This window comes from Enoplosus armatus, chromosome 9 (assembly GCF_043641665.1).
Source record: "Enoplosus armatus isolate fEnoArm2 chromosome 9, fEnoArm2.hap1, whole genome shotgun sequence".
NCBI lineage: Eukaryota > Metazoa > Chordata > Actinopteri > Centrarchiformes > Enoplosidae > Enoplosus > Enoplosus armatus.
In genome coordinates, this window is record NC_092188.1 from 12,638,069 (window position 1) to 12,649,043 (window position 10,975).

Below are 10,975 nucleotides of genomic sequence, written 5' to 3' on the forward strand. Positions count from 1 at the left end.
ATTGCAGCTGGTTTGGTGTAACTTGTTTTAACATTTGGAGCAGCACAGTCCTTAACATTCTGCAACTTCACAAGGCCTATATTTAAAACATACTACTTACTACTCTTTACCCCATTTTCAGAATTAGCCCATCTATCTACCAAACAACCATGCTTTCTTTTCTTTTTGCCAATCTTTTTGCTAAAGTGTTTGAAATGATCATGTCATATGTAAAATCTATAAAATGTTTCAAATGTTTTGTTCTGATAGACATATGTGATCCAAATATGAACAAAACTAACTTTCAACACAGAATCATAACCTGCTATCACTCAAACTGAGTGACAAAATCATATCTTAAGTTAACTGTTTTTTGGTGATGATGTTATTTTCAAGTATATGCAATTGAAAAAGGCTTATTTTTCATCCATATCTCAAAGTCTTAATGTTAAACAATTAGTTATTTATATGGTCCAAAAATTACTCATTGGGCATTTAATGTGAAATGTGTGCTGTATCATCACATGCTGTTCATGTGTGGCAGATGCCAAGGACTGGGTGAAATAGGCAAAATCATAATTTCTGGGAATGGCTTTTTAAAAGAAACATTCCAAGTATGCTGCATTGTAAGATTACCATTACATATAATTGTTGTCATGCTTTGCAGAGGCAGTCTGCAAATATTAAAGAAATACTTTGCACTGCTAAGTCAGTTTTTGGACCCAGAAGATTTATGCAAGTCTCACAGTTATTCAGACCTTTAAATGCTCATTAATCAGTATATAAAACTGCTTGCACTGTCTAAAATGTTCCTATATTAATCATACTCCATACAGTTACACTTTGCCAGCACTGTGCCAGACTCAGATGTCACATTTTTCTAAAAAAAAAAATGGATGTGTCATTATGAAATTAAACTCTCATTTTCTTCTGTTTCTCACTCTCTTATAATGTCACATAATACAGATGACACAAGTGTGCACAGACAGATGCCAAATGCATTTCTATCAACTTTATTGTACAAAACTGATTAGAGTACAAAACACACACTCAGTTCTGCTTTGACAAGTGGTGGCAATAACACCAACTCATACCAAATATGTTGAGTCATCAGCTTTAAATTACAAGCAATGACTCCACATGTAAATGTGTAACTGGCTTAGTTCCCATTCATACGCAAATACAGATGTGAGGCTATGATGTATTTCAGTGTGTGAAAACATAAATGTACTGGCATTAATGAATGAAATACTGTCACAGGCAATGTGTGTTGTTAGCAATGTCAGTAGTGCTTCTTTAATTCTAAACACTGCATCATACACAGGTCCATTTTAAAATGACAAACACAGGACTAGAGTGCATTTCATCTTATAAATCCATTCAAGATAGTACGGGTCTCTACTAGGCAAGACGTGGTGCTCTCCTGAGTATCCCCCATAGCAGTGCAGGCAGATAACTTCAGAGTCTCCTGGAAAATGAAATAAATGCCTTTGGGCTTGAGTCAAGTGTTGGTGATCTAGACATCTTTAGGTGGTGGCTTTAGCTGGGAGGACATTGTTCTCAAAGTGTCCCTGGTTAGTGACATTCCCAGCTGGGAAGTATCTGGCCACCACGAAGGAAGAGCCGTCCGATGCAGTGGCCTTACCGACACCCAGGTTTTTAGTGCTCTTCCACACCATCGCTGTGAAATGGCCTAGGTGGTGAGTGAAATGAGAAATGATAAATAGAAAGAAATTAAAGGCAAAAAATAGAGTGAAAAAACCCCCAGACAGTTAGGACATGGTGGAGGCTGAGTGCACACAGACTTGAGTTCCTATAAATGTTTACTTAGTTCCTCTCTCACTCATCAGTCCCAAATCTCTGCTTTCACCCTGCACACTACTTTAGTCCTTTCTTTTGCTATCAGACAACTTTATATGAATCAGTGTGAATCACTGTAAGGAGTGATCTGCTTCATGTGTGATTAAGTTAAACAGAGTCTGAGGCTATGCGAAACCATCTGGAGGATTTAGGACGAACTGGACTGACATGTGGGCTGAGGAGTGATACACAGGGCTGTGATTTCCCCTCAGTTTCCCCATGGCTGGTCACTGAGTCAGACAGTCACACGCTGACTGAGGTGTGACATCAGCACGGGAATAACAACAACCCTGCCCATGTCTGGGTAAACGTGACACTGAGACAGACAAACTGACAACGAGCAAACAGAAAATGACAAAGAGAAACAGAGCAAGAAATAGACACATTGAGATAACTGCACTGAAAAAAATGAGATGAGAAATAAGATGAGACAAGACAAGATGAAAACGTATGAGGAGGGAACTGTTTGATGTGTTAGGGCAAAATTTATTTATTTTTGTTTTATATTCCCTTGATTGATTGATTCATCTGTGGGATATTGAGAGTGTCAGAAAATATCACAATTCCCAAAGCCCCTCTCAAATTGCTTGTTTATCTTACCAACTGTCCACAGCCCCAAGATATTCACTATCATATTCACTATCACAGAATTTTTCTTAAAAATTACTTAATTAATCATTTAAATTATTCAACACGTGATTATGCACACATAAGCCATATTGTTATATATCGTCCATTTATAAGTTCTAACAATCACTTATGATTATCCTGATATTGAATTTAGTCATTTTGCCCAATTGTATTATTGTTATTACACTGTAGGTCAGAGGTCTGCCACTGACTGAAATATGAAAGGTAGTGAGAGAGACAGACAGACGCTCTCGCGTGTGAATCTCACCAGTGCCTGAGGAGAATCCAGGACGGTTGAAGTTGTATTGTTTCACTTCATCATACCAGCGGTCTGCGACATCCTTTCCTGCACGCGCACAGGACAAAGTGTGACCTCAACTTAAAGGACAATCAAATCAGTCTTGTGTCGTACATATTGATCAGAATGACAGCAATGTAAGAAGGCTGCACCCTGGAGCTATAAATCCCTTTTGGCCGCATGTTGTTTATAGTGCTGCACTTTTTGTCACCCAGTGCTGCACTGTAGGAGATGTTTTATGAATCACATCGAGCTGCGCTGACATATTTCTGCAGTGAGTCATGGTGTCTGAGCTCTCAAACACAGTGCGAAGTGGAGGGGAAATAGATTCCAGCTGTTCACTTTTTACACAGGGTACAACAGTCTGTTTTAAGCCCCATAGACTAAACTATTGTATCTTTGGAGGGATGTGTCTTATTATATCTTATATATGTATATCTCTTAGGAGGATCAAATCATTCAGTTGGTTTATATTGAGTATGTGTGTATGCATATATATATATGTGTACCTGATTGGTCATAGGAGGCCCATGCCAGGTTCTCTCCACAGCTCCCTCTACTGGACTCCACGCTGTGTTTCAGGATCCGTGTGCTGGCCAGACTTTCAGCATAACTGTGGACAGAGGACAAATAAAGTTGCGGATAGCGCTGCTGAAATTGTCCTCTTCACTATGAATCCTGCTACAAAATCCACTCCTGCACTGGAGAGATTGCCACTGTGCGTGATGTATACTTTAAAGCTCATCACCTCTTCAGATTTAGCTTTCCCAGAAGTCTCAGTTTTTAAGAGCTTGCTGCTCCATGCTGTCCTCCCCCCCCCCAAGATAAACAGTGACACATTCTTCCTCAGAGGTTTGATCTTATGTAAATCTGCAATGTGGGCACAGGAACCAGATCCTCTAAATAACTGCGTTTGGTAATTGGGTTGATATTATTACTGGTTAAAAGACCATCTGGGGTTTACACAATATTTCCATGTCCTAATTGTAACTGCTGCACAATTCCACAGTTCAATCTCTACAATGACAAAGGAGTATATGTGAAAGATAGGGGGAACTGCTAACCTAGTTAGGTTTGATCAACATAGTATTCATGTAATGACAGCATTTACTCTAATTTACAATCTGGGATGGGGGGGGGTTCTACCTGGACAAGGTTCAACATCTTGGCCTGGTAGTAACTAATATTCATGTCTCTATTTATAAGTCTGTATTGACAATCATGTGGCTGCCATGTGGCCTCACTGACACTCTGCTTTTTGAATGACAAGACAAACTCCAGCTCTTCAAATACAAGTTCAGTGAGCTTTGTTACGTAGCTTGCTGGATTATGTTCTTAATCTAAACTTTATCTACAAATGATTCCCAAGGCATGCAGCTGTAAATGAGCGAATGATGCCTTTAGCTTCCTCCTGAACAGGGGTGAAACAGTTATGATTGTATCATTTTGGTAAGTTCCTTTACAAACGTCAGTTGACACAGAGGGAGAGGTAAAAGCCCCATTCATAATTTTCCAGTGAACTGTGCTGTGCTTTAAATGGTAGATTATCTCCAAACTCAAATATTTACCATCAGAGATTAACAGTATATACAGCATTTAAAAGACATCCACATTACCAAAGGTGTAGACTGTTTATCGTTAAAGTTACGACATACAATAGCTTTAGTTCTCTTCTTTTAAAATGTATTTTAACATATCAATTGAGGAATAAATATATATTTTTTCCCAACGCAGATTTTATTGTGCTTTGAATGTCACTGTACCTGTATTTCAATATCAGGTATAACAAAATAAAAGGTTGTTTAGCAGCTCAATATTGCTGTTGTCCTTCCTGATAGCACTGATCAAGTTTACATTTACTCAACAGAATAAATAAAGTTAATATAACTGCAATTAGTGGCAACACTTTGTCAACACAACTTGTAATCACAATGAAAACAAACCCAGACCTTTGATATCCAGTTATATTTTGAAACTAATTCATTTGACAGGCTGGGCTGGAACTGTCACTGTTATCCAGAGCAGTTTGACAATGACTGGTATGGGTGGTCCTTGCTAATTAGGTTTCCACTATAGTTTGATCTGTGTGTGCATTAACCCACCGGGCAGCCTCTCTGCTCAACTTGCTGCTCAGCTTCAGTGGAGGAGCCTGGTGCTTTCTCCTGAACTCGTTATGGCACTGAAGCACCTCCTCTGCAAACTGCTTCGAGGCTGAGAGACAGAGAGGACATAGACAGGAAGGAGTTAGACAGCCAGAGAGAGAAAACTGACAAAGCAGACGTGATGATGCAGTCTGAAGATCCGTGCATGAATACAAACTCCAGTTGAAATGTGAGTTATAGTCTCACCACCTGAAGACTGACTGACCTCACACAGTACGTGAAACTCAATGACAAATGATAGAGAGGAAAACGTCATCCACATCACCCCCCTCTGACTGGTGCCTATCACTCACTGGCCTTTTCACGAGTCTCACAATCTCTCGAGTGCTCACACAATAGGCACATTGAAATAGCCACACACAAACAATACAAATACCAATGCTGCCTAACAGCATCTACTCAGCATGCTGCAAGATGAATCTTAACAAAGGATCAGTGAAAGCTGTTTCTGAAATCTCACTGGAAGCACCACTAAAGAGGGAAAGAAATAAGTGCAATTTTGTATGTTCCTTTGTTGTATTTGTCAAAGATGGCAAAAACTCACAAACACATACAGTAAACAAGCGAGCACACATGCACACACACTGTTTCATGGAGGCAAAGTCCTAACTCAAGCCAAATTGATACAATCAGAGTTAAAACCCTCCGGGTGCAGTTTCCACTTACCTGACTTCCCCATGGTGCTGACACAGGAAGGCTTCAGTTAGATCAGTAACACCCTTAGCACTGAACGAAAGCAGCCTCTCCTCTGTCTTGTTTTCTGTTCCTGCTCTCTTTCTCTCTGCCTCCTTCACTGTTGCTTGCTCCCTCTCTTCCTTTAGTGCTGTCTATCGAACGCTGATGCTTTGAAACAACTGCTAATGCCTTTATTTCCTTCACTTCGTCTCATTGCACCTTAAACTTACGGCAGTTGTGCAGTTTCCCTTTAGCTATTTATCTGGGTGTACTGTCATTACGTAACATGCTTCTTCCTCAAGTTTTGTTTCACTTCATTTAACCTAACCTGACTGTCTCTCTTGAGGCCACACACCCTACTATCTGCATGCGGTGCAACTAGCTTTATGGCTCAGAGGAGCACACACCCACTCTGTGTCTTTTACATTCCTACTAATGAAAGGGGAGCCCTGGCAGTCGCTGGTGACATCATCTCTGTGAGACACATGCCCAAATATGGCTCTGAGATTCTTGTATTCTGTAACTTGGTAGCCAACGTTACTCCTAGCAACTGTAACTGGGACAGTGGCTTTCCTCACAATCCACTCTATCATGACGCAGCATTGTGCTATTGATAATGTGCCACTGAAGACAACAGCAGACTCTGAGATAGGCCACCCAGTTGCATGCTGTACATGCTGCTATCTCTGAACTGACATATCTCCCTTTTCAAAGCATCCTTTCACTTTCACTAATGCTGATAGCTTCAAAGTGCTTTGGTCATAAAAACGTTATAGGGGACCTCCCACCTCCATGTTTTAGTTTCTTTAGTAAGTTCTGGATCAATAAGTGACTTCCAATACACCAAACTGTAAAACAGTGATTCCTTTACCTCCATCCTGGATTAAAAAGCAATGATGATGAACAATTTGCCTTCTGGAGTTGACACACAGGGAGGGGCAGAATCACCATTCATCATGCTGCAGAATGGGTTTCCACTATTTGTTTTGTCTGCATTAGGTATGATACCCTCTGTACTTTAATGGTATTTCCGAACTGGGACATCTATCATTTCAGAAAAAATAAATGACACCTGCTTTAACAAAGGCAGCAATAAAATGGATTACCTCATATTTTTGTGTGCATCTCATTACTCAGCTTTTGAGGTTGTCTGTCCACTTCTTGTACAAGCTGCAGCTTAAGCCTTTTAAATCAATAGCAAAGTGCTCTGATCAAGCAGCTTAATGTGTAACAACAGAATGCTGAGGCTTGATTGCTAATCTCCCAGTTGTGAAGGTGAGTTTATCCACACTTGGTTTGGCTTGAATAAATCAAGGTCAATAAACACACACACACACACACACACACTACAGTTACTGTGTTAACATCAGGTACTGTAGATTGTCATGAAAGCTGGTACAGACATTCATGATCCTCAGAGGATGAACCCTTGACTTTTCCTCTAGCACCATCATCCGCTCAAAATGTCAATGGTTTATAATCACATACCTAATCACATTCCCATTATCCTCAGCTCTACTTTGTGTTTGGTGCTAACACATGTTAGCATGCTAACACACTAAACTAAGATGTTAAAACATGTTAAACATTATAACTGCTATACATCAGCATATTGTCATTGTGTGCATGTTGCAATGCTAGCATTAGCAAGATCTTCTTCATCTCTGAAAGGTGCTGACGTACTGCTCAAGCTTTCTACCTCTTAAAAGGAAGTTTTTCCTTGCCACTGCTGCCAAGTGCTTGCTCATGGTGGGAACTGTTGGGTCTCTGTAAAAATATGAATACGGTCTAGACCTGCTCTATATGTTAAGTGTCATGAGATGACTATGTTGTGATTGCTATATAACTAAAATTTAATTGAACTGAATTCAGCTCAAAGCACTGCTGTGTAGCCTCACAGCACCGCTAGCTGACTGTTTGTGTGTGATTAAGTTTTGTGATCAAATTTTAATATTTTGCGTTATTGGTAGGCAAATCAAAAGCACCAAGAGATTCTGAGACATCACGTCAATCACTAGCCCATGTATACATACATTTCCTGGACATAAAGCATTCATACATACTCTAAATATATTAGTACCATTTTCTCCCCATGTACATTACTGCAGTAATTAACAGCTCAAAAGGAGCTCATCCTTCCATTCATCTTCTCTCTTTTGGCAGCTGCCAGACCTAAAGGGAGAAGTCTTTTCTGAGATTCAGTAAGACTAATTCATGAATCTTCAGTTAAAAGTATAACATTAGGTACAATGGGAATATGGGTTCCAGAGGTTTAGGAAGATAAGGAAGACTAAGGGGGAAGTTGAACATAGGAAATGAATGTTCCTAGACTACCTTATCTGAGTTATGTTCCTATTCTTAGATTTAGATTTATTTTATGTCTCTTGTATTCAGTATATACACATTCATTTTGTATTCAATTTAATTCTTTTATTTCGAAATGTTTTCCTTTCTATTTTTAATGTTCTTATTTTTGATATTGTTCCAATCTCAAAATACAATCCTATATCTTTTATATCATCTGTTTTATATCTGTGAATGTACATGAATATCATTTTAATGAAACGAGCATTGACACAACAATGCTGTATGTATAATACTCAGTAAAAAATATATATTTGAAAGGTAAAACAGGTTCCAATTATGTCCGATAACGCTCTGAATCAAAAACACTTCACATCCAGCATTGTCTGTGTAAATTCCCACGTCATAATTATTATACAACGGGCAAAGAAGTGTGAGAAAACTGTAGATGGAAGTATTTCCTGTGGGGTCAACCACTGATTTTAATCGACTACATTTATATAAAAGAAACAAACATTAAAATGAGTTTTTAAAGCAGGACTACCATTTGCTTTGTGAGGTGTTTCTCCTGTCTGTGATCCTTCTAAGTGTAATTATCTCACTTGCCACAAGGTGGGACTGTCAGCAAAGGCACTGAACGAGGACCTGGTCAGACTATTAGTCACACTAAGTGCAACTAATGACATCTTAGTTTTATAATATGAGTGGACATGATGGGATTCATGTGAAAAGTCAAGCCACTTGATTTCTCGTTAGCTGGATAGTGCTATCTTAACAAATTGATTTCCTCCTTGCCTCCTCCCACCATCTGCATTGTGATGGGACTGGACAGCTGGAAGAAGACATTTACATAGTGGTCTCGAGACACTGAGACTTTACAGCCATACATCTTAATTTATACTAATTGAGATGTGCTGTGGAGTGTGTGTATTTGTGTGTATCAGTGGTGTGAATGTGTGTATTTGAGTGCACGCGCGTGCACATGTGGTAGGAGGGATGGTGATGTAATTTATAGAGAGAGCCCCTTTCAGAGGGACAGTACAGACATCGATCCATGCAGATATTACATCATTTATCTCTGCACATTGGCCATATCTGCTGTACTTATTGCTTGGCTCCCCTCCCCGTCAGCTGCGACATCGTTCCTTCGCTTCTCCTCTCCTCTCCATCACTTTCCCTCTGTCTCTCATCCCCTCCCTCCTTCTCTCCAATCTGTAATTTTCATTTTTTTCCTCACCTGAAGCCCCTAATGAAAATCCACCAGCAGATCCCTTATAGAGAGGAAGGAACACCAAATTCTTCCTGGGCCAGATATAATTTTCCACTCCTGTCGTGACTGAAGTGAATGTGGATTTATGGTAACAGAAATGTGAAATAACTCTAACTGGGGCTGTAAGTGCACTTAGTTGCATATAATTCCTCTTTAGCAGTCCCAGGAGGAAGGTGAGGACTTTTTAATAACTCCTTCCATTCACCTCCATCCTCATTAAGGGGTCTAGCTGACTGAAAATGGAGAGATCTACTGAGGGGGTGTTGAGAGGATTGATCTCAACTGAGAGGAATAGAAGTGAGGGGGCTGTACTTTTTCCAAGGAGTTGTTGGAAGCTCTCTCTCCAGAGCTCTGCTCCAGAATTTGACACATCAAGAAGCCTTTTATGGTGTCATTAGTGTAACTGTTCCACCGAGGACAAATGATTCTGCGGGTTAAGAGGAGTTAATCACCTGCCAATCAAACCTCATCAAGCCGCCTCTACGGATGAGACGCTATACAAATCTCATCATATTTACGGAGCCTTCAATTAAGCAGACACAGACAAGGAGACACATGCAGAGAGGAGAGAGTGACAGGGCGAGCAAAGGGCAAGCAGGGAGGGCAGGAAAGGAAGAAAGACAGAGATAGAAGGAGACAGAGACAGTAAGCAGAGCTGGACGACTCCTGTCTGACACTAAGCAGCAGAAATGTAATGTCTTAAAAGGCCATCGCAGTCAATAAAGTTCTTAATGTGCTTAAAGCAATTACTGTGTCCGGAGAGGAGCAGAGTGCATGCAGGATATTAACCTCAGTAACCCGCTCTATCTGGTCCATAATTAAATTATCCTCACATCCTCATTCTAATACAGACACACATACACATGCCCAGGCACACACATCCAAGCATGCATTTATGCATGTTTACATAAAATGTGTGTTGAACTGTATCCCGACCTGACAAGAGAGGAGAGAGAAAAAAAAAGAATAAAAGTGAAAGTAAAAGATTGATGATGATGTGGGATCTCAGGCCTGGTAACAGTGTGCCTATTGTTTGACCTTGACAGTGACGTGTTATGTTTTGATGGTTGTTATAGTCTCATAACATACTGTAGGTTTCCATGCATCTATTTAAGGACAAATGAGCCACTCTCAGACAGTGTCAATGGCTTCTCTTTCTCTCTATACGATTTTTCTTTTAAGAGTTCCATAATTTCCTAATTTCCTTGAAAAGAACTGATATGTAGGTGTAAAGTCATAGGAAGGTTTCTGGAAAGGCATTTGTACTTTAGTACTAATTCTAGGGAAAATGGAGACAGTGTTCATCTGATTTCTAGAAAGTCGGTCAATTCAATCAATCAATTCAATATAGATGGGTATAATGACATTTCCAGTAGTAAATAAACAATAAATGTGTACTCTGATTTAAAAGGAGCATTTCTTTCAAGACTACTTTGCACTACTTTGATAATTTTCTTGGAACTTTGTTTCTATTCTCCCATTAAGTTGTACCAAATTGTGTTGTTCTTTCTAGGAGACTTCCAAGAAAATGCTAAGTAAATCAAAGCACTTCAGAATTTCCTTGCACTCCACCTATTTGTACAGAATGTCCCCTTTCCTCTTTGCTCTCGCTGTGTACAGAGGCCCTGTAATCCTGGCTTACAGTTGGATCTGCTGCCTGTTCCTTCTACTCTTCTTCCTTTCTCACTCTGCATTATGTATATTCAAATTTAAACAGCTATGTCCAAGTGGTATAACTAATAAGCTCTTCAAGCTGATTTAATGCTGTTTAATAGTTGTCATACAAAATGTTATTTG

General features: G+C 39.7%; 1 protein-coding gene across 3 annotated transcripts; it reads right to left on the reverse strand.

Annotated features, from left to right (window-relative positions):
• Positions 1-1,247: 1,247 nt before the first annotated feature.
• On the reverse strand, positions 1,248-5,945 carry glipr2l (GLI pathogenesis-related 2, like). 3 transcript variants are annotated; one of them, XM_070912100.1, is made up of 5 exons: positions 5,596-5,945; positions 4,870-4,978; positions 3,277-3,380; positions 2,738-2,815; positions 1,248-1,672 (listed from the first exon to the last, which is right to left on the reverse strand). In XM_070912100.1, exons 1-5 carry the CDS (start codon positions 5,606-5,608, stop codon positions 1,506-1,508), a joined length of 471 nt encoding a protein of 156 aa, XP_070768201.1. In that variant the 5' UTR covers positions 5,609-5,945; the 3' UTR covers positions 1,248-1,505. The 3 variants fall into 3 exon arrangements, with proteins under 3 accessions (XP_070768201.1, XP_070768200.1, XP_070768202.1); XM_070912099.1 differs by lacking the exon at positions 5,596-5,945 and adding an exon at positions 5,119-5,191; XM_070912101.1 differs by lacking the exon at positions 2,738-2,815.
• Positions 5,946-10,975: the final 5,030 nt, after the last annotated feature.

Coding starts and splice junctions, on each gene's coding strand:
- glipr2l (XM_070912099.1), bottom strand. CDS start 5,191: ATGTGGATGACGTTTTCCTCTCTATCATTTGTCATTGAGTTTCACGTA. Junction 3,381..4,869: donor TTGAGCAGAGAGGCTGCCCG/GTGGGTTAATGC, acceptor CTCTGTCCACAG/TTATGCTGAAAGTCTGGCCA. Junction 2,816..3,276: donor GGCCTCCTATGACCAATCAG/GTACACATATAT, acceptor GTGCGCGTGCAG/GAAAGGATGTCGCAGACCGC.